Genomic DNA, 24,716 nt, shown 5'->3' with positions numbered 1-24,716 from the left:
GAGTTAATAGCAAGGATCAGGGAAGGATTCTAAACTCTTTGTCCAGTGCTTTAGTGCATGGCTTACGGGCAAGGAAATGTCTTGGGCACATCTACACAGACCCAAAGCTTGTATTCATTACTGACATTTAAGTTTATGAGAAACTTTTGCCTTCAGAAAGTATATGATGGAAAAATATATATCTCGGCAGATGACACTGACACTGAAAATGCATAATAATCACAGGGCAGTATGGGATTTTATTTTCAGTGAATTTTAGGGATTTGTTAAGATAATCAATGGTGATGTGCATGCTATTTTTGGTACATATTATGATTAATGGATGGGATTAGGATTGTGCTCTGTGGCTAGAAAGTAAAAAAAAAAAAAAAAAAAAAATTGGGTTGTTTGAGGATCAGAACCACAATACTGACAGTCCCACCCTTTATCCAAATGACTGTATCCACTAGGTAGCCAGCTCCAGGGGTACGTCAAGCACACATTTCTTTAGCAGAAGAAATATGTTCAACATGTTTCCCTGTAACATTCAGGATAACAGCTTGAGCTAAGTTTAACAAATGGGAAAAAAATGCATAGAAGGGCTATTTAAGTAGGTGCTGGTTCTACAATGCTGTGTTGTAAATATTTTAGGTAAAACAAGTCCTCCTGGATGTCTTCCAGGCCTCAGATGACGTGGCAGAATGCAAAGCAGCCAAACATTATTCTGTGCCTCTAAAATTAATATTTCCCCATTCATCGATGATGTACATTAGAGGGAAGAAACCGGAAAGTATGTAAGTTTCAAAATCTGATTCCCTCAATACTTATTAAAATAAAACAGAAAAACTCAACAAAACCAATTTACTCTAAAGCTATTCAACTGCCCCTCAATAGATTAGGCTGAACACAACACTCATCGTGATACATTAAATGTAGACAGAAGTCTAAATTATTTTTAAAAAGCATTTTAACACTAGTCATCTCACTTTATTATGTTAAATAAGTATTCTTTTCCTTTTCAAATACGAAGTGGAACAAATTTTAAAAACTTTTTTTTTTTTTTTTTTTTTCGGTATGCGGGCCTCTCACTGTTGTGGCCTCTCCCGTTGCGGAGCACAGGCTCCGGACGCACAAGCTCAGTGGCCATGGCTCATGGGCCCAGCCGCTCCACGGCATGTGGGATCTTCCTGGACCAGGGCACGAACCCATGTCCCCTGCATTGGCAGGCGGACTCTCAACCACTGCGCTACCAGGGAAGCCCAAAAACTTTTTAAGGATGGTGGAGCATGTGTTTGGGGTACTTACTGCTGTTATCCTCTGTCACTGGAGTAACTGCTGATTGTAACAGACACATATGCAGGCAACTAGCTGTCTCCTAACATTTTATCTAAAGTCATACATTATGTACTATTCCCTTTTATCATTCTCTCAACATTTTAATGCTCAGTTTCCTACCATGTGAGGCCATCTCTATTTTAGAATTCTGTAAACTATAAATTGTTTAGCAAAAACACTGATATTATCATAAATGGATCTGAGAGTCTGCTTTCAGTCCAGTATATTAATATGTAATCTCAGAACTGGTCCTGTTACTAACATCAGGGCAGTCTTTTGAGAATGAAGTGCTGTGAGTCTACTGAAATTCAATTTCTTATTCTACATAATGAACACCAAAGTGAGACACACTTGATACCATCCTGAATGAGAGTATTTCAAATCAACATTGCATTTACAGTCTTTAGAGAATAACCAAGAGCTGGTTAGACTTTTTGCAGTTTCTATACAAGGAAGTTCTTGGTGGGGGAAGAGGTAAGTTTGAAGATTGTTTCTAATCCAAATAAGTAAAGGAGCTTGAGGAAGTGTTAGTGAAATCTGTGAAACGTGCACTGTGCTTGTTAGAGCAGCCTGAAATTTGCGTATTGGGAATTGTTATTATCCCACACATTCTTTAGTTTATGGCACAGTGCTCTGAATATGGAATATATCCTGATGGGTCTTGGCCTGAAGACCAGATGATCCTCATTTATATCCCACTTTTCTGTGCTCTTAGATTACACGGGGGTACAATACTGACATGACATGCTAGAGAGTACATGCTCCTCTAGAAGGATGACGGCGATGCCATGTCCTTGGAGAGTTTGGTGATTATCAGTTGAACAGAGGTCCTGCTAAGACTTTTGGAGACAAATGCATCTGCCTGTTGCTGGAAGCAAAGAAAATGGTCTCCTTTTAAATTAGTTGGGCAGATATGCGTTAGTGGGCCTCTTTCAGAAGAGAGAAATGGTCTTGGATCTCCTTGTTCAGGAGAATGAGAAAATGCTTGCACAAAGATGGATTTGGTGAGGGGAAATTCAATGAAGTACTGCTTACAGGATCACCCTGAAATTCCGTCTCATCTTGTATTGAATCAGCTGAGGAATTAAAGAAATACCTTAATGTCCTCCAAAGGAAGAAGGCTTGAAACAGCAGGAATTCATTGTCTTTGGCTACAACTATTTCTAAAGGGAACCCTGGAACCGCTTCTTTGTGGAGAAGAATTCTAGAAATATTTTCTGAGCCTAGAAGCAATAAAGAACAAAAATGGGTGTTTGTTATGTCTATATCCATTTGCTGTTTCCTACCCTGCATCTGGGTGGGAATCTCTACTTTCCTCCACCTGTCCTTTTCCTGAATGATTTTTGAAGACTTTCCAAGTACCTTATACTGTCCGGAAGAGCTATTTTTACAAGAACCCTTGGGATTGTGTCAGGAATGCAGATGTTCAGCACCAATTCTTATCCCAAGTCTTAGAAAACAAAATTCTGGAAAAAAACTATTATAACTTGCAGTAACATAAGCAAACACAGATTGGCTCTTTATTTTATGTTTAATTAAAATTAGGGATGGATATTTCTTTCACATCCTAGGAGGCCCAACAAACCCCTTATCAGTAAAAACATTTCCAGGAAAACATTCACGTTTTTCAAGATTTAGAGAACCTCAGACACTAAGTTTCTGAAGAACACCACCAATATTCTACACTGATGTTCAAATATTTTCTAGAAGCAATTTTATCTGCTTAATGGGGATATTAAGGTACTGTGATCACAATTAATTTGGTCAAGAGTATAAAGTTTGAAATGAAAATCATTATTTTAACTCCACGGCCACATCACTAGACCATAAGGTAACATACCTTTCATTATTCAGGGGGTATAAATGTGTTAAGCAAATCTAAGCTCTATACTTTCTTGCTTTTTGTTATTTTAGTTTATGGAAAATTTTCCAAAAAGAGGAAAGGAAAGTAAGAAGTTGAAACTCCAATCCAACCTTTTAAGGTGTTGACTTAAAGTTTTAGTATCAGTCCTGTCATCATCATATTGGATATTTCAACATGTTTGGGACAACAACAGAACAAAAAAGAATGTATTTTGACTACCAGTTATTTAAAAATGTGTAATAATAATGTTAATTTGCTTCTGAAACAATGTATATAATCACTGATTTTTATTTTTCAGATATAGCTTAAATGAAAATGTTAATAAATGCTTTTTGGTGTCTAATCTGTATTACTCCACCGAACTCCTGGTTTTGAATTAATACATACAAGGTTCTTCTCATTACCTTGATTACTACGAGCTGTTTATCTTGCAAATAATACTAATTATCTCCATTGAGAAATATGTGAAGCACCCTTTCTGATTAGCAACCCTGGGAAGGCTGACAGCCAACTAGTAGCTCTTGAGTATGCGTGGGTGACTCTGGAAAAGCACACTCGTGTAAGGCATACAGAGCCACCGTACTTAGGACCGTCTGCAGCACTGACTCTGTTAGGAGGGTAGTAATTAGCTCTGGTTTCAGACCTGAATCGTCTCTAGGAGTACTGCTGCTTCCCCATGCTGTGCTCTGGGTGAATGGCAGGTCTGGAGGGCCTGGCTGTGGGCAGCAGCTGTCTACCAGCACCCTAGAGTCCTACGAATCGTATAAGTGCATGCACGCGTACACAGACACCCACAAACCAAGAAAAGTTTTTCTGGAAAAATCTCTCTGTAGGCAAATTTCTAGAAAACATAGTGTTTTTTTAATGGCAGATATGTTCTTAAATTTCTTTTATAAGTTAAAAAAATTTCATATGGAAGTAATAAGATAAACGAAGCTAATTCCTATCTGTCTCTTATTACTTCTCCTTTTGGAATTTATTAATGGTTTGCATACTTCACGTAGCTTTTCTGTGTAAATTCGCAAGCCTGCTTATTTGATTGCGAGAAACAAAGATGAACAATTATGTTGTCCTTTCAGACCTAATTCAGGCACTCTCTTCCTTAAGATTTCTTGGGGGTGGGGGTGGGGGTAGGGGGAATGGCTGGACTTGGTTAAGCAATGTATCTATTAAGTGGGAAAATTCCAAAGCTTCACTTGGTTTATATGGCTAAATATATCAGGCCTCCTTATAGCCCAACAATTACTGGTAGCCTGTCCAGGGCCATAAAACTGGAGATAAAGTTGGCCAAGACAGAACCAAAGGAGATAGCTTATCTGTTTTACTGTGTCTTCATATGTTATTCTGTTACCACAGTTGCTTTTCAAATGTGACCATAACTAGTCAGAAAACCATTCAAATAAATCAGCAAATTGTTAATATAACTGCAGCCTAGGAAAAGGTAAAGATGAAATGTTCCCAAATGAAGCTAGAGGGAAAACTCTATTAATGTAGACAATAAGAAAAAAAAAGTTGAGGATACAAAAATTCCCTAATCTGGAAGTGGGAATTTCCATGGGGTATGAATGTGTATTTAAGAAAGTCTCATTGAGTCATGGAAAAAAATCTCCTACAGTTGGAATTTTCAAATTCTTTCAGCCACTACACATTTATCCTTTTTTTCCTTTGTATATATTTCTCATAACAACACCTACATCCTTGTAATTTCTAAAGTACTTATCTCAGAGCAGTTTCTTTATTTTAAAATGAATGGTGTGAAAATGTTCCCAAGACTTGTATGATTTTATGGGCAGATAGAGAAGCAATATATTTACTTTAGGCCTATTTATTAACTTTGTATGCTTTTCCAAGGAATCTTGGCTGTCGGTCATATTTTTCTTCCTTTACCAATCTCATGTTTAATAGGAAAAGACAGTACTACGATTATGTGATTATTAAAAGACCACAAAAAGAAAAATTAAAAAAAAATTTTAACAGAGAATGGTTTATCTTTTTCCAGGAATTCAGCTTGAGAGAGCTCACAAAATGACTGGATTCCAAGAATAATCTGGACCTTTTATACTTGTCTTATATTTTATCCTTATATTATTGTTATTGTTTATTTTCACAGAGACTATATCTTGGTAAACTTTAACTGGGAAAAATGTGCCATATTTATAAGTACATGTGTATATGTGTATCTGTACATTTTAATAGCTATATTCGGCTGGGAGAGGGGTGTCAGATGGTCAGAATTCTGTTATTTCAACCTGCCGCTCTGGGAAATGGCTGAGGACCAGCGGGGAAGGCTTTTCACATTAGGGGCAATGGTTTGTTCACTGTTTACAACTTCAGCATCTAGCACAGTACTTGGCCCACTGTCGCACTTAATGAATGAACAAAGAGGACAAAAAGACACCTGAGAACTGAAATTCAGCGCACATTTTTTTAGAAAGAGCCCCACTCAATATTGTCCCCAACAGGCCGAATCTATAATTTCCTAACTTTTGTAGGATTGGACAGTACGTTCCTTAGGGTCTTCGTCAAGGCAGAAGTCCCTTGCACATAGTAGGTACCCAATAAATGAGCTCCACTGAAGAAGCAAGCTAGATTTAAAAGGCTGTTGTGAACCTGACACACTAGTAACAGTGAAAACTAAATGCAAGTCCCCAAACCCAAACAGTCTAAAACGAGGTACTCAGTAGCCTATGAAATGGTTAAACTATGATCTGCACTTCTGGCCTAACAAGGCACAAAAGTACACAGAGCACTGTGGAAGGCCTTCCTTCAAAATTCTTAACATAAAATCTGACACCCCAGATTTCAATTATCTGGGTAATCCATTTCTGTGACTACCTCACTCCTTGATGGTGCCAAATAAATAAAGTGTTATTAAAATAGTCCTGAAAATAACCGGGCACTCACTCAACTCGGCATCTCATCTCGTACTGGATGAAGGATGGGTGCTTGTGCCGAAGGCCCAGCAAATCTGCCTGCTGATTAAGCAACGACCGGCAGGAATCAGAGTGAGACAAGGGAAGCGTGTGGATCAGAGGGCACAAGTGTTGATGACGGTCTATCTCGGTGCTGGGCACACTCAGTGGAGACCTGACTACCACTGCTCAGGGCCTGCAGCCTGGCTGGGTGTGAATGAGGCTGGGCCCACGGCAAGCGTGAGGACAGAGACATCTGGGGAGAGAGCTCAGCGCTCTCGGGTGGAGCTGTTTCCCCAGGTGGGAGAGGCAGGAACGGACAAGGGGGAAGCAGGCTTTCCAAGAGGTCAAACAGCAAGGTCAAAATTCCAGGCCGAGGTTCAGGGAAAACCCGGATCAAAGGCTGGGTCACAAAAGACAAAAATAACAGTAACTGGGGTCTCAGTAATGAGAATGGAGCCAGGAGCAAGAAAAGCCTTGAATCTGAGCCACAATGATCAAATACTTTGATATTCACTGACTTATTTTCTTCACCCTCTCCCTTCTTACGATAAGGGTTCTAGAGAAGTAATGCCAAGGACATGGACTTGGGGTTAGAAGAATGAGCTTGAGTCCCTGTTCTTTCATTATCTTACACATGATGCTGAACCTCTTTGGGCTTCTATAAAGTGGGGATTCCCACTATTCCTACCTCACAGGATCATCGTAAGACTCAAATAAGATCGTAAAGAGGGGACTGTTCCATAAACTCGAAGTGTTAACAGAATGTTACTTGTTGCTATAATTATTGTTGAAATGACTAGCCTGTCTGCTTAGAGCTAGAACTGGTCTCAGATGATGGCTCAGTAAATGAATTATGAGTCCTTTTGCAAGCCTCAAATGTTCAGCTGATAAATGCTCTGACAACTGGCTTGGCATTCTGAATCCTGTCCATTGTAACTTAAGCATCATTTCTATCTCCACTGATAACATGAAAAGCATCTGGGATGTGGGTGGGTCCATGACATCCTTTCATATGGTCTGGTAAGCTTTGGAGGGTGTTAGTGCCTGGCCACTGGCGCCTTTCACATCTGCTGAGTTGCAGTCTGAATATCATTGTTTCGACTTTTGACTGTGTCCATGGTGTCTCGAAGAGAAGAGAAATCTCTTCATAATCAGCTTATCCAGTGTGAGTTGAAACAATGCTTCTGTGTGCCTGGCTGACCCCATGCTTCCTCTCTCATGATGGGTGCCTTGCTAGATCTTCGAAGATGAGGGCAAATTCATCACAGTACAATTTATACTGTTCTGGTAGTTTTGCCAGTAGTTCTGCCATCCTCAAGCTGAAAGAGGATATGGAAAATCCATCTCTAAAAGATGTCTTTGATCAGCAAATCTTAGTTTCAGTAAGTCAGTGATATGAAACTTATGCCAATAATGAGATAATTCAACCAGTACTTTCTTAACAATAATACTGGTTGGGGTGGTCATGTTTGAAACAATAATGTCCTCAGTGTCTCTGTCACAGCACTGCCGAACACCCCCATTGCTTTCATCTGGTCTAAGATCTCCATGGAATCTTTTTAAAACTTGGTTCCCAGAAAGCATGAGAGAGTCACAGTCTTGAAAAGATCTAAGCTTGCTGCCCTCTTTCAATATGCAAGGCCTGAGGCCGGCCCAAACTGACAATTTATTATCTCCGAACATTTTTTTAGTTTCATGAACAAAATAGAGACTCCCTGAGCTGCTTTAAAATGTGAGCTGATTTGCAGGGCAATCGCTTTCCAATTAAGCTGAAAAAGAACACCATTTTGTGTTGTCCTTCAAATGCCCAAACTACGGGTGGCAGGACCACAGTGCAAGGCACCGGCGCAGGGGCACCGAATACATAAACAAGCATTAAATATACTTTGCTGGATTCCAAAGCAGACCCAAGGCAGTCTCAAATTATATATGTATATGTTTTTAAAGTGAGGAAATGAGGACCAAGGTAACTTTTAAGTAGAAAGAATACGTTGCAGCCAGGAATGCGGTCGGCACACGGGGTGCACGCTGTGAGGTCCTGCCTGGTTGGGGACGTGGCTTACAGACTCATCTCTCAGTTTGCTCTAGCAGCCAAGGGGAAAAATCAAACCCAGAGCGCCGCCTGACTCTCAGGGTCCCCAAGGACCAAGCGCTTGTTGGTCTCAGAATGTTCTTGGGGAGTCTTAGTCTTGGTTCATGATGCTGCAGAACGAGAGCTGGAGCCTCGAACCGAATCTTATTTTCGACTGGCAGCGAGTATTAAATTCTGTGGTCTCCAATGGTCTGGATCTCTGAATTGGGCTCTGTTTCAAACGAATGTGATAAATCCAGCTTCTCTTAGATGTGAAAGTAAAATTCACTGGATGTGTAAACAGGTATCCTGTAGACATACATGGCAAGTGAAAACTTGGTCAAACTGCTAATAATTCAGCTCGAATTGAAAAATGTGTAAAATGCGATGCATCACTATCCTCTCACGTTTCGAACAAATTTCAAAAAAGTTCTAACTGTTCATTATTGCTTGTCCCATATCAAATTTGGATTAAACTGATGGTATGACCCCCAGACCAAGATCTGGCCCTGCCAAGCCCCCGGGTAACAGATTTCCCAACCTGCGTGATGATGGATAGTGAGCATTTCGGGAGTCTCAAATGCAGAGGATAACAGGTGGGTACGATCCAGCTCCCTGACACCTCAGCAGCCACCTGTGACGGGAGATCCATCAATGGGCAAGGGATGTTCTTCAGTAGACATTTTCATTCCTTCGCTCTGCCCTGTTATTTTACAACAATATTGCAGCAGGTATTTTATCTTCAACAATCCGCCAGACACAGCACAGAAAATACTTCAATAGGGCCTTTAAAAACAGTTCACTGGGTTGCTCACCATCTCTAATACTAACCCTCACGTATTAAACAATGTGAAATCATTTTGCTCATTTAAGGTTAAGACTATACAATGAGACAGTTTAAAATGGTACAATCAGAAGTGGAATTTGAGAACTAAAATATAAGAAATAAATTATATTGGAATCACCACCATTTTTTTTTTTTTTTGCGGTACATGGGCCTCTCACTGTTGTGGCCTCTCCCGCTGCAGAGCACAGGCTCCAGACACGCGGGCTCAGCGGCCATGGCTCACAGGCCTAGCCGCTCCGCGGCACGTGGGATCTTCCCGGACCGGGGCACGAACCCATGTCCCGTGCATCGGCAGGCGGACTCTCAACCACGGCACCACCAGGGAAGCCCTCACCATCACTTTTAAAATAGTTATTTCTAGAGGGAAATTATTTTAGTCTAATTTATTTGAAAATAAGTCTGAATGGAACATCTGCAATTCCACAAAAAGTTGTAATATAATAGATGACCATTTAAATATATGCCTCTAGTCCCTAGAAGTCATACAAATACTATGTGGTAAGTGAACTGATTTTTTTTTTCCAATAAACACACCAGGAGTTGCACTTACAAATAAGTGTTACTGCTAAAAGCACTCACTTTTGTGGGCTATATGCTTGTGCTAAAATGTTGTTCATGTTAAAATTCTATTTGAAACTTCTCTTCAGAATCGCTTTCAGAGGAAATTACTGTGTCACAGAAGACAGAGTGCCTTTACTTCACTGTCATTTTTTGCTTCTTCTGAAACGTTTTACCCAGCTAGATCACCCAGCCTTTCCACCAGACTTAGATGTGAATGACTTTGACTATTTCCTAGAGTCTAATAAACCTCTAAAGTCAGGGGTTTACAAAGCTAAGAATTTTCAAAAGGATGTGCGTGAGGCAAGCTGCAATGTCAGTTTCAACAGAGAAGTACCAAAAATATTCTGAACGACGGTATTCTTGCAATAGCTGTACAGTTCCCATATAACTATTTTGAAAGGAAAAACACTTCACTTGGATATGTAAGGCTTGGTTATGTTTAAAAGTAATTTCATTGTGTTAAAAATAATTTCACTACTTTATAGTTGGACCTTGCATTGATGGGAACAAATAAACAAGCTTCATATAAAAAGTGCTGTCAGGTGCTTTAAATACAGGTGTGCTGAGACCTATCCATTCCTTAGAATTGAGGCAAACAGTGGAAGGAGATGAAGATGAGGATTTTAAAGTAAGATGGTCTAATAAGCCATGGCTAGTAAAGCAGGACATCTCTCAAAACGTAGACAATGTGATTACCAGTTAAAATGCTAAATTCTATTAGGTTGACAAAAGCTAAAAGGAAACCAATTCTGCTACTTCTGGTCAATGGTTGTACCCTAAAGAAAATGGAATCTTTCTTTTTAATGTCCATAAGCCTTTTCTGAAGGGCATGTCTCTTAATAACCTTCATTAACTTCTGTTTGGTTGCCTAAGAGTTGTCTCTTATCCAAAAAAAGTTTAACACAGTCTCAGTAGAGATTGTGTTTATTTAAGCTCGTTGGAAAAACATTCCTATCATTTCAAGAATGACTAAATATTTTTCATTCACATAGCTGGCATTCCAGACTCTGTTTTCCTGCCTCTGTTGATTAGATGAAAATTAGCAGGCCCAAGTCTGAACTATTAGATTCGATTATGATCTTAGTAGGAAAATTATGAGACTCCTGGCAGTAATGCCCATTTAGGTATGGGAAGTAAACAGCAGAGGAAATAAAGAGGAACCTGCCCCTTGCAGGCCACTTCCACAGGGAAATACTTAATAGGTGGGACTGCCACATGCCGGAAAATCACAGGCAAAGGTTTCTCTAATCAAGTGTTTCAGAATCAGCTCTGAACCATACCATTCTAATGTTATTTGAAATACCTAAAGATATTTTAAATCCCCAGAGAAAACAAAAATACTATGAAATTCATTCATGAACAATTTTGGATGCTTAGGTTAAAGGACACCTAGGTTGACACACGGTCATCTGCTATGCATTTGTTACCCCACATATGGCCTTATTTGGACAAGCCAAAAAACACACTGTGCTATATTTTAATTTCCACTTATGGAACTAGTTTCCAGGACACTTAAGAGTTAAAGGATGAAACAACATGCCTAACAGTCTTTGAAATATTATGAATATTTTATTATTCTTGGCCTACTAATAATAGCATAGTATATGGCACTGAAGCAGTACCACCCATAAACTGAGTTTTGATCCCTGTTACGTACCAGAACATTAATATCATGTGACCCTGTGGCATCTTTGACTTCACTGCCTCTGGGGTCAGCCAAACTATGTTTGATTCCTTGCCACAGAAGAAGTAGCTTAATCGTTTGAGATACTGTTTGGTGAGGAAGTATTATGGGCGGAGCTGGAAACATATTTTCTTGTTTCAAGGAATTCCCACCCAGATATGTGCCTGGTACAGACTTTTCCAGCAGCCCAGTAGAAACCTCATTTGAAGGGTGGCTTGATTCAAACTATATCAGAATTTATGGAAAGAATATAGCGCTCCCATAAAATCAGTATTGATGATGAGGAGGACAGTCTATTTCACAGCTCAAAGACCTCCAGCCCTTTAGAGGACCACAGCATATGATCTACTGGGTGAGCTGATGCTGAAGTGGCTCATTAAATCCACAAGGTCAAGAAATGCCTCATGTCCTCTCTTCAACACTGTCCCAGGTAGGACCAGGATTTCCCAAGTAAGGGATCCAAGACAGCCGGTTGGCAGGAAGATGGTTGATGGCACAGCTATCACATTCCATCCTAAGTCCAGAGAATTAGAAAGACTCCATGGACAGGGAGTCAATTTTTATTCCTCCACTCCAAGAGTTGGTTAAGTCCAGGTTAGCAGAATCACAAGGCCTGCCTGAAACTCAGCTCAGTTTCAGACAATAACTCTGCAAATAACTTTCATTTGAAGTTCTTATTATGGAAAAAATCTTTAAAATACTGAAGTAGATAGAATAATATGATGGACCCTCATATACCCGTTACTCAGCTGTGACAATCTACAAATAACTCTCTTATTTCCTGTGCGAATTTGGAAATGGATTTTGCTTTTGTTTCAGAGAAACAGAAATAGTACAAAGGAAAGTACCCATTGTGGTTGGAAAGTACCCAACCACAAGCATGGAATTTATTTACCACCAACTCAAATCCTAATAATGAATGCTAACTTGTAAAATATTACCGATGCTGTTTCTAGCTCTTGAAAAGTGATACTCTTGGCGTTGGCTCTGAAATCCCCAGGGTCATCAAAACCATCAACTCATCCCAGCCAGAGACGCTGCACATACTGGGCCTAAAGAACACTCAGGTCACAGTGGCCACCTGGGCAGGGTCCAGCCACAGCCCAAGATGAGACAGCAGATCAGATCTGACATCAAGACTAATCAGGGATGATGAAATTCTTATCTCCTGCATCAGGTGGAGATGGCCTCACACTTGTCCACATATCTTGCATTTTACCTGTTGCGTCATCACCGTCATGTCATTACCTCATGAAACCAGTATTTCCCTCCCCAACACCTTATCTTACTTTTTTTTTTTTTTTTTTTTCGGTACACAGGCCTCTCACTGCTGTGGCCTCTCCCGTTGCGGAGCACAGGCTCCGGACGCACAGGCTCAGCGGCCATGGCTCACGGGCCCAGCCGCTCCATGGCATGTGGGACCCTCTGGGACCGGAGCACGAACCCGCGTCCCCCGCGTCGGCAGGCGGACTCCCAACCACTGCGCCACCAGGGAAGCCCCCTTATATTACTTTAAATTATAAAACAAACGGATATTTTTTTTTCATGGAAAATGGCACCCTGTCCTTAAGGTCCCTCTGACATTAAGAATCAACTTAGATAGGATTTATACCTGGCATTACTGGGAAATCAACTAGCAAATTATTCTCAATACCTAACTGTGATATTAAAAAAAAAAAAGTCTAGCTGAAAACAAGGCAGTGGCACTTATACACTCTCAGCGCAGGTCTTAAAAGCAGTACATTAAATGTGACAGTGAGCATTATTAGCCTTGGAGGGTCTGGAGAAGGCCCACTTTAATTCTGTGATTCTGGACTTCAGGGGCTGAACTGAGGGAGGATAAACCACAGTTTACAAGTCAGTCTTGGAAGGCTGCCCCTGGGTGGGAGTCGAGAGCTACATGCTCAGTCAGGAGGGTGAGCAGTCAATCTGAAGCTAACTGGTCCAATTCACCTGTAGGCGTCTGGACCCACCGTGTGCCAAACATACTTCGTATAACACTCTGCTTTCCGTGCTCAAAGTGCATTTTCAAATAGAAGCATTTATACATTAATCTTTCTTCAGTTCACCAGAGGTCAGCATCTGACCCCTTTAACAGCATTGGTTAAGGAAACCCTCTACCAGCGTCTGCTGTCTTACTCCAGTCTTTTCCCCCTTCGCTAACTCACTCACTCATCATCCATTCATTAATGGATGGTATTAATGAGCACCTACTTAAATGACAGGTGCTGTTTTAGGGATTCAAAAGCATACGGTAAATCCTAGCTCATGGGGGACGCAGCCTCTTTTAGGCTACTGGTCAATAAGTGCACTCTGTCTCAGAGGCAGTATCCTTGCAGGGGTCCAGAGCCAGGACTCTGGAGATACACTGCTCTGCCACTTCCGAGCTGTAGGCCCTTGGGCAAGTTACATGACTTCTGAACTTTGGGTTCTGTGATCATAAATTGGGATGGCAGTACCTGCACAAGAGGGTAGCTGTGAGGATCAAATGGGCTGATGCTCTTAAAGCACTGAGGCCTGGCTCACAGTCACAGTGTGCAAGAAATGTCAGCTACTCTCATAAGGGCTACAAACAAGATGATGCAAATGGTGCTAGATGCCGAGGAAGACAATTCTGCTGCCCTCCTTTTTTGTTTTAAGTTTGTTAGAAAATAAGGACATATCTCCCATATAGATGCTTAAACTGCAAACTTTATCTGCCATTCCATGTGTTTCCATTCTAGCTTTTTACAAGGGCCAGAAAATAAAAATAATGCAATTGATGAGCAAGAGGAGATGTAGAGAAAAGCCAATAGAACAAACCATAAGAATACAATCAGTTATAGACTTACAGACTGGGAAGGCTTATCTGTGTACCTGAATTGGGTGTTGACACTAACTTGCTAAGACTTAATCAAGAGAGTACTTAAGTGCCAATTTAAACAGCACTCAGGTACTTGTGAATTGAGTTAGCTGTCAAGTAACAGCATAGTCTTTAAGGGCCCCCAGGTTCACATTCCCAGTCCTCCAGGAGTAACCAAGCACATTATGTTGTCATTTGGAAGGTATGTATCTCCAATAACAACAGCAGTCACAACAAGGTTCTTCCTCCCTGAAGGTCCAAACACACCATATTTGGTGATGCAGTAATTTATTTAGGAAGAATCTAAACCCACAATCCTTGTGTGGGGTCCCTTTCATCAAATTTCAGACTCTATGTATCTTGGGACTGTAGCTAATAAGGGTGAGAGCCAACATTTGTTATGCAATTATGCACAGAGGAATCTACTGTGTATAAACTGCATAAACACCAGCCTTTCTGTTTCCTCCAAATAATTCTGGCTGATTATTTATTACACAACAATGCCTTGCTTTTTTCTTATTCTGTCTAATCCTTTGGTTCTTCGGAAATCACTTGAAATTCTATTTAAATAGGCTATTGAATGACTGCTGAGAAAAATATTTTTGAATACTTCCAGAGTCTTTCTTGGATCCTGAAAACTAAGCAATAAGATTTATTTGCCTTGCATTATTTTGTAAGTTTATTATTATTAATAAATAAGTTTATTACAATATTATTCATAGATAATAAAACTTTCACGCTCATTATCCTAAGCTGTACATTGTTTTTTTTTATCCCCATGCCAAAAGAATCTTTTTTTTTTTTTTTTTTTTTCCAAAAGAATCTTTTGTCTTCTGAACACATCTTAAAATGAGGGTGCCACTGGAGAGTAAACGCAGTTTTATGTGAAACTTATTACTTAACTGACTTTAAAACAAAAACAAGAAACAGAAGATAAATTAGTTCTCTGAGAACTAAACAATGGAACCTTCTGCAAGGCTGAGACCAGCAGAGCCTAACAGCTTGGAATAAAGATGCCAAGTCTGGTGAAGTGAAGGAGACAACCTGAATGTGAGGCTTGAGAAGCAAATCGAGGATGAGTCTCAAAGGCATCCTTCCCCCGAGGTCCTCAGATTCAGGGGAGAGGGCAGGTGGGAGATCACATCAAAAACACCCGGAGTAGTTGTCGAACTGCAAATGATCTCCTCCCATCATCAAACTCCTGTGTGTCCCAACACAGGGCCAAAAGCCAGAGATGAAGAGAGATAGAAGGGAACTAGAAATAGGGCCAGGTGGAAACTGAGATGACCTCTGGGAGCAGAGGAAGCAGACAAAAATGTAGTTGAATCTGACAGACTTCAGCTGATCCCAGCTCAGCCACATATTGGCAACTGACCTTGGGAAAAATTATCTAAATCTCTCTAAACCCTAATTTCTTCACCTTTAAAATGGTATAATAAGGCCTTTGGCAGAGTGTTAATGTGAGAATTAAATGAAATCAGGTACAAATAAAAAGCACTTACCCCACAGCACCTGAATGCAGACATTCTGTTTTTCCTGGTTTAATTTAAAAGAGCCTAAATAGTTTCTTTGACGTTTACTAGGAGTTATCCCTTATTTAGCTTTGTGTCCGATGTGGTATCTGGATTACAGAAGATTCTTAATAAATTTTTTGGAATTAATGGCTGACCCAAACTGTCACTCTTTTCTCAAACAGTGCAAGATTACAACGTGACCCAGCTGTTTCAGAGACCAAACTCTAAGTGATCAAACTAACATCTACTTCCTACCCAAACATCTATATGACATAAGAATAAATCAGTTTCTCATACATATAATATATATTCTTGTCTATTCACCAACTGCTTCCCTTCTCCACTCACCACAATGGATATGCTAATGACGGCCAAAGATGAGGGCAAAGGGTTTGCCTTTCTTACTTTTAGAAAAAAGGCCCTACTTTTTTTTTTAACAAGTTTTTCAAAGTCTTATTTTCAATCTAGACTCAAGACTCATGAAGTTAAAGGGTTACTGTTTACTGGATTTTATATATGTTTTTAATTTTTCTTACATTATCATGCACATACATATACTTAAATATACATATGTAAATATACATATACTTAAATAACAGATTGCCCCTAATTCCTAGGGATAGATATTCCCATCTTTATCAGCTTCAGAGGGCATCCTTCCTTGTAAAGCTGACCGTACATCATCAAACATATTATTGCACACTCCTTTTTCCAGCACTGAAACACTGCCTTCAGGGGATAGGAGGAGTATATGTGTGAGGTGGGTGGGTGATTTCCACAAAATTGGTCATCTGGAAGCTATAAAGTTTTGGAGTGTGGCAGCTGCATTCTGAGTAGAGTAATGGTGAGGGAATTGGTGATGTCAATAGAACCAGAATCCTCCAGCTTAAATTTTTATATGATTTTTAAGGTCTTTAATAATTCTAACCCCTCAGAAGTTAATGAAGCCAGTCAGGCAAACTCTGAAGTCTGAGTTGATTAAAATTTCGGTAGAAGCAAAAAGACTTCTTGACAGAGGACTCAGTCTACTTGACTGAATTTCTGAAAAGACCTGTCAGTTCCTTAATAGCTGTTTTAAAAAATTCCAGAAGGATCCATCTTCCACAAGGAGTAATTTTTGACCCACTTTAGCTCATTTCATTATGCAAATGTGCTTCTTAATGACGGACACTCTCTATTGGAACTGTCAGTATAGATATTCAATCTCTTGTCTGTACTAACAGACATGGACCAAGGATTAAGGCTGACTTGAGTAAGTGTGCAAAGAATCTTCCCAGGATGGGGGAAATGGCCTGGAATAGTGGTTGGGATGGAAAGACTAGTCCAGGATATCTCAGGCTCTCTCCATTAAACAGGAAGAGAGGTAGTGAATGCAGGTAACCAAGACATAAGAAAAAGCCCGAAAGGAACTGCAAAGCCACAGCCATCGTGATATTAGAAGCAGAATGGATGCTCAGGGTGAGGACTCCAGGCAGTGAAAACCACCTTTGATGGCTCCAGGTTTTTCATCTAGTTGCCAGGACTCTTGGGCTTATGTAAGCATTACAAGTTGAACAAGCTATGCTTTGAGTCATGGGTCTTATTTCCAATTTCATTTCATTTCATTGTGTTGACCTTTGGATGTTAATCAGGCTTGCGGTGAACTGAATTAAAATGTATATATTCCTTGACTGTAAAGTATTCAGATAAGCATTATCTGCAGTGGCAAAATAAAACCCACACTATTCTCACTGTAAATGTGTAACATTTCCCCCAAATGATTAGTTTGGGCTGTATAATAAATTCATCTGCAACTGGTAACAGCATGAAGCAGACATTATGCCTGAGGAAACAGAAAACAAGCAAGCACATACTGGTAGAAGCTTATCCAACTCGACACATTCGCCAGGGGCTCGTTAGAATCTACAAGGGTTACCTTCACACACAGGGCAACACTCCCCAGGCACTTTGACGGGGTTCACGCAGCTCTGTCCGCAGGCCGTCGCGACACAGTGGGGTTCTCCGTTGATGCACTGGCAGAACGTGCAGTCGTCCTCCCGCCACCGGTCCCCGTGGGCACGGATCTGACCATTGGCATAGCAGCCAGCAGGATTGTTGAAAGGATACACGGGATCTAAATTAAAACGTGAATTCAGAGTAAGACTGAGGGCATTCTACATCTTATCTCTGCCTGCACCTAGAGACATTTTTTCCCCAGGTTCTCGTCATCAGCAGTTCTTTTCCAGCTGTGCTCAGCAGAAGCTCAGGGCCACAGGAGGTGTCTCTAGGGGGACATGCAAAAGCAGCTGTCATGCTGAATTTCTGTCCACCCATCCTGACACGGCACACAGGGCAGGGGATCTGAGGCATAAAAACCAATGTGCAGGTGTTATCATTTCATAAAGGTGCAAAACTTTGTGGATGGAGCTGTGGGTTGGTCGTGAGAAAAAAATGCTGATCCATTTTAGGCTCTGATGATGCCTTCTGAGTTGCCAACTTAAATGTTTATTACACCTCCATTTTACCTCCTGTAAAGTGGAAAGAATAATGCCCCATCTAACTTATAGTGAGCCTGTTATTTCTAGGACTAACTGAAGTCTATCTCACGGTGCCTGGAGGCACAGTGAGGTGTATACAGTTCCCTGCTGTGGCCTTATTCAGGACAGGACTGACACAGCTTCTCTAAACCATTCATGGCACTGCTTGTGCCCTGGAGGGAAAGCTGTGAACATACGCCGTTTTTCTCCCCCAAGCTGAGCAGTCAAGCAGCAGCTGAGGCTGGGGAACGTAGGTAGCCAAGGATAGTGTAAAAAAGTTTTCTGAGGTTGCTGACAAGCCCATAAATAAAAAATCCCCAAATATCCTTATAAATGAAAGCAACTAGATAAATCACTCAATGTTCTTTTTCAGAAACATAAAATCTGGCCTCAAGAAGCAAGTGCTGCTGTGCTGGAAGCAAAGTCCAGGCAGTTCCGAGTTTGGTCCTCTTCATTCCAAAGAGGTAGTAGGGCATTACAAGAGAGTTAGAGGGCCAAAACTGAAAAGCACGCAGTCACAGCTTCAGAAGGGCAGTCTGCCAGAGATGCAAGCAGCCAAGAGACCTGAGTTAGATAAGACTTTATAAAATTTCTTTATAAAAAATATTACACTGCATACTTCATTTCTACTTTGAGCCTGGATCTGAATTCCAGGAAGTGAGACATAACCGGATCTATGCCCAGACAACTCATTATGATTATTACACAGAGGTCCATATCTATGTTTTTACATGACCAACTGCTACATAGTTTCAGAGACTATTTACACACCGGGGGTAGTAGCTAGGGAACAAATCAATTGGGAAGGTTAAAAGTTTGATGTGACTTTCTTAAAATCCCTGATGACACCTAAAAAGTGAACCACCTTTCTCCCATGTTAGCAAAAATGATTTCTAACAGGGAAGGTGGCCTCCCGGTTATGAACCACTGTTCAATGTTAGGAATGTAGTTTGCATACTCTAAGCAATTTCATATCATCAGTATTATGTGGTAAACAGAGCTCAAATAGTGAAAAGAAATGGATTTAGAAAACAGAAAAAGTTATGGAACATGGCATGAAATTCTGTCCTCCCGTTTCACGTGTGGAAGTAAGGGCAGAGTGAGCGTCAGACATGAGACGGATGTGCCTGACTCCAGACTGAAGGTCTGTGGTCCGGGCAGGACAAGAAAGCTCACGTGATCCTCTTTTCTGGGGAAACAGTGTAGTGCAGTTAGACCAGAGACACAGTCATGCACTCACTGTTCCTGGCTTCACTGGAAACTCAGACAAGTGACTACTTTTCTGATTATCCTGATCCTTAAAATGTGTGGATTGTAGTATATGATATTCAGAGTTATCATTCTGAAATGTTTATTATTTCTGCATAGGAGAGACAGGAAGGTCGAGCCTGTTGGAGGAACATGGACCTATTATTTCTTGGAGGGAAATGGGGAATAAAGAGAAAGCAGGCCCTGGGGATCCTTCTGCCCAGGGCCACAGTGGACACTGTCTGAGCCTTGCCTTGGTGTCACCACCATGCCACACCATGACCCTACTCTCACTACCACACATTTTCAAAGGACGGGGAGCCCTGCTCTCACCTGGACTGGCATGGGTATCGGAAAGGAAGCAGGGTTGGTTCCTCTCTGAGCTGACTGGCTAAGGTGGTCAGTGACTAGGGCGGCCCTGTCCTAGCTGAGCAATCTGAGGGGAGCAGGGTGGGTGGAATTCTGATGTCAGGATGGAGAGAAAGTCCCAGGACTTGCCAAGGAACTGCTGGAACCACAGAGGAGGAACAGAAAGCACCTCCGGGAAACCTCACGTCCATCTGTGCAAACAGGTGACCGCTGTCTACACCCAGGGTGTAACTTCCCTCAGTGAAGTAATGACAGTTTCACACAGTCTACCTAGCATTATCGAAGTCCTAAAAGGTAGACCATGGTGACAAAAAACGGGAACTTCTTCAATCTTCCTCTATTTTGGAGTGAGACTGAAGTAGGTCAACTGTGATATTAAGCCCCCAAACCATGTCTCTTCTTATTATTCTCTGATTGGCACCTGTCCTTACCTTCACACACAGGGCAGCACTCCCCTTCGGGCACATAATATCTCTCGCAGTTCAGCTCACCACACTGGGCGGTGAAGCAGATGGAAACGCCCCCTTGGCATCGACAGAACCGACAGTTGTCCATTCGAAACATATCCCCATCGCTATACTCCACATTGTTGAATACACAGGCTGGCTTTGTTTCTAAAGGAGTTAAAACAAACATGGCAGATTCAAAGTCATTTCTCTGGTGTCCTTTCATATTTTTCAAACAGCCTCTAGAAAATACTGTCTGACAGCAGGTTAAAATTTGATGGAAATTTACTACACTCAATATAATTTTTTACAACAGAAGCAACAAAGCAATGCAAAGTAAAGTAGAATAAAATAAATAAAACACATCACTATTCTCATTATACCAAGGAATCGAAATTCCTCTTAGTAAAATCTATACTGGCATCCCCTTATCCCAAATAAAAGTAACCATGTGACCATGAAACACATTTCTGATTTGTGCTTTAAAAAGATTTTTTGTTAAACAAAACGTTTGTTTTGTTAAATCATTCTCTACCCTCAAGTAAATGATCCTGTCTCCACATTAGGTTTTGTTCTGCCTCAAAAAATTTATTTAGGCCTTTTAAGAGGTTATGTTCTTCTGTTTCTCCAGTGTTTTCTCCTAAATTCTTTTTTCTATCCTGTTTAACAATCTGTAATTATAATAGTGCTTGGCCTTTAAAAAAACACTTTCTACATACATTACCTCACTTAATCCCAATAACAAAGGTCTGATGTAGAAATACTTACCCTGAGTGCAGAAGTGAGGAAATCCTGGGTAATTTGCTCAAAGTCACACATTTAGCAAATGATAGAAGCAAAAACAGTAGCTCTTCAACTAAAACCTTGTACTCCTTCCATTGTGTTTCAAGGCTATGTTCTGCTAAGGACTCAAAGCCCTGCACTTAACAATTCTCATAATGACACCAATGATTTTAAATTGTTTCTCTGCCCTAAAACACTCTCACTAAATCCATTTCTTAACTCTAATTTTGGTTGACTTAAAAGAACTCCCACCAGACAAAGACAGCACAAGAAAATGAAAACTATCTCTTATAAACACAGAGATTAAAAAATCCTCAAAAAAAAAAATACTAGCTGACTGAATCCAGCAACATATAAAAAAGATTATATACCAAATGGGATTTATTCCAAGAATGCAAGGTTGGTTTAACATCCAAAAATCAATTAATGTAATACAACATGTCTATAGAATAAAGGAAAAAACCACAGGATCATCTCAGTTGACATAGAAAAGATATTTGACAGAATTCAACACCCTTTCATGATAAAAATGTTCAATAACTTAGGAGTGGAAGTTGTTAAACAGCAGCTTGATAAGTGGCATCTATGAAAAACACACAGCTAGCATCATACTTAATAGTGAAAGGGTGAATGCTTTTCCCTTTAAATCAGGAACAAGACAACGATGTTCACTCTCACCACTTCGATTCAACTTTGTACTGGAGGCTCCAGCCAGGGCACATAGGCAACAAAAAGACATAAAAACCACATGGGCTTCCCTGGTGAGGCAGTGGTTAAGAATCCGTCTGCCAATGCAGGGGACATGGGTTCGATCCCTGGTCCGGGAAGAGCCCATATGCCGCGGAGCAACTAAGCCCGTGCGCCACAACTACTAAGCCTGCGCTCTAGAGCCCGCGAGCCACAACTACTGAAGCCCACGCGCCTAGCGCCCGTGCTCTGCAACAAGAGAAGCCACCGCAATGAGAAGCCCGCGCACCACAACGAAGAGTAGTCCCTGGGCTTCCCTGGTGGCGCAGTGGTTGGGAGTCCGCCTGCCGATGCAGGGGTCACGGTTTCGTGCCCCGGTCCGGGAAGATCCCACATGCCGCGGAGCGGCTGGGCCCGTGAGCCATGGCCGCTGAGCCTGCGCGTCTGGAGCCTGTGCTCCACAACGGGAGAGGCCGCAACAGTGAGAGGTCCACGCACCACAAAAAAAAAAAAAAAAAAAAAAAAAAAAAAAAGAGTAGCCCCTGCTCGCTTCAACTAGGGAAAGCCTGTGCGCAGCAACAAAGACCCAACACACCTCAAAATAAATAAATTTTTTAAAAAAATCACGCATATGAGAAAGTAAGTAGGAAAACTCTCTCTACTTGCAGATGACATGATCTTGAATTTTAAAAGATTCTAAAGAATCTACTAAAAAACTAGTGAACAAAAAGTTCGGCAAGATTTCAGGGTACAACTGCAACTCAAATAAATTGTATATCTACACACTAGCAAAGAACAATCTGAAAATGAAGTTAAAAAAAATTCCATTCACAGTAGCATTAAAAAGAATAAAATATTTAGCAATAAATTTAATAAATGAAGCACAAAACTTGTACTTTAAAAACTAAAAAGCATTGTTCAAAGAAAGTAAAGAAGGCCTAAATAAATGAAAATATATTCCATGTTCATGGACTGAAAGATAATATTGTTAAGGTGAAAATATTCCCCAAATTGATCTATATTTTCATTGCAATCTCTATCAAAATCCTACTTGGTTCTTTTGTAAAAACTGACAAGCCAATCCTAAAACTCATATGGAAATGTGAAGAACCCAGAACTGCCAAAACAACCTTGAAAAGAAGAACAAAGCTAGAGGACTCACACTTTCTGATTTCAAGACATACTACAATGCTACACTAATCAAGACACTGTAGTACTGACATCAGGATAAATACACAGTTCAGTGGAATTGATTAAGAGTTCAGAAACAAACTCTCATATTTAGTGATTTTTAACAGGGTGCCAGGATAATTCATTGAGGAAAATAGTCTTTTCAACAAATGGTGCTGGAGCAACTGGATATCCACATGCAAAAGAATAAGAATGGACCACTATCATACCATATACAAAAATAACTCAAAATGAATTACAGAACTATGATCTAAATGTAATAGCTACAACTATAGAGCTCTTAGAAGATAACAGGAGTAAATCGTTGAGACTTTGTAATTAGGCAATGGTTTCTTAGATATGACACCAAAAGCATAAGCAACAGAAGAAAAAATAGTTAAACTGGAGTTCATCTACTTTTGTGCCTCAAAGAACACCATAAAGAAAGATAACCCAAAGATTAAAAAATATTTGTAAATATCTGATAAAGGACTTGTATCAGAATATATAAAGAACAACAATAAAAACAACCCAATTGAAAAATAGCAAGTATTTGAATAGAAATTTCTCCAAATAAGATACAGAAATGACCAAGAAGCAGATGAAAAGATGCTTAACATCATTATTTATTAAGGGAATACAAATCAAAGCCACAATGAGACATCACTTCATATCCTAGGATGGCTAAAATGAAAAACATATAGATAATAACAAATGCTGACGAGGATGTGGAGAAACTGAAACTCTCATACATCGCTGGTGAGGATGTAATGAAACACAGAGTTCCCAGAGGATCCAGCAATTCTACTCTTAGGTATAACCTTATCCAAGAGAAATGAAAACATCTATTCACATAAAAACTTGTACACAAATGTTTATAGCAGTGCTATTCATAATAGCCAAAAAAAACGGAAACCACCTAAACGTCTATCAACTGATGTATGAATAAACAAAATGTAGTATATCCATGTAATGAAATATTTCTTGGCCATAAAAAAGGAATGAAATTTTGATATATACTAAAACATAAATGAACCTGGGGAACATTGCTAAGTGAAAGAAGCCAGTCAAAAAATACCACATATTGGATATGATTCTATTTATATGAAATGTCCATAATAGGTACATGTATAGAGACAGAAAGTAGATTAGTGGTTGCCTAGTACTGGAGGGTTTGGGGGAAATGGGGAGTGACTGTTAATGAGTTTGGGAATTTGGGGGGGATTGATGTAAGTGTTCTAAAATTGACTGTGAGGATCAAACAATTCTGTGAATACATTAAAAACAGTGAATTGTGCAACTTCACTTGGTGAAGTGCATGGTATATGTCTCAATAAAGCTGGTAAAATAAAAGTACTTCCAAGCTAAAGAAAGTTCTCCTGAGCTAATGCACCCTGTTTAATAAGATGGGAAAAACCAGATCATGATACACACAACTCTCATGGGCTCCTCTGTCCTAACGTCATTTCTCCATGTCACCGTGGATATTCGAAATATTTGAGACTTTCACTGCATTTTAATTTGAGTATATTTACATTTGTTTTGTACTTGGACAAACAAGTACTTTCTCATTTGATTTTATAACAATCCTGTCAAGAAGACAGAACGAATATTAATAGCCACTTCTTCAATGAGGAAAATGAAATTTAAGGAGATCAGGTAACTTGCCTAAAGTCACATAACTAGTGTGAGATGAGCTGTGTGTATATATTTACACAAGCAGTAAATGTGCATGTCTGAACCTCTTCCGTAGTTTTGGCTGGATATACTATTTCTTTTTTCAGAAAACTCATGTCAGAAAGAATCATCTTATTACAGCTCAGAATTTATTATACTTTTAGCTAACATACTAAACTGAGCTAGGGTTGGAAGAAACTGGGCAGCT

At 40.2% G+C, this 24,716-nt stretch overlaps 1 protein-coding gene across 1 annotated transcript in view; it reads right to left on the bottom strand.

Moving 5' to 3' along the window:
• CRIM1 (cysteine rich transmembrane BMP regulator 1) overlaps positions 1 to 24,716 on the bottom strand; it is a 209,870-nt gene that overhangs the window by 56,595 nt on the left and 128,559 nt on the right. Inside the window, 2 exon segments of the mRNA XM_032652482.1 lie at positions 17,528 to 17,725; positions 20,177 to 20,359. Coding sequence (XP_032508373.1) covers positions 17,528 to 17,725; positions 20,177 to 20,359 — 381 coding nt within the window.

This window comes from Phocoena sinus, chromosome 13 (genome assembly GCF_008692025.1).
Source record: "Phocoena sinus isolate mPhoSin1 chromosome 13, mPhoSin1.pri, whole genome shotgun sequence".
In the NCBI taxonomy this organism is placed as follows: Eukaryota; Metazoa; Chordata; class Mammalia; order Artiodactyla; family Phocoenidae; genus Phocoena; species Phocoena sinus.
The sequence above is the reverse complement of the archived record's forward strand: the minus strand, read 5'-3'. Positions and strand labels throughout refer to the sequence as shown.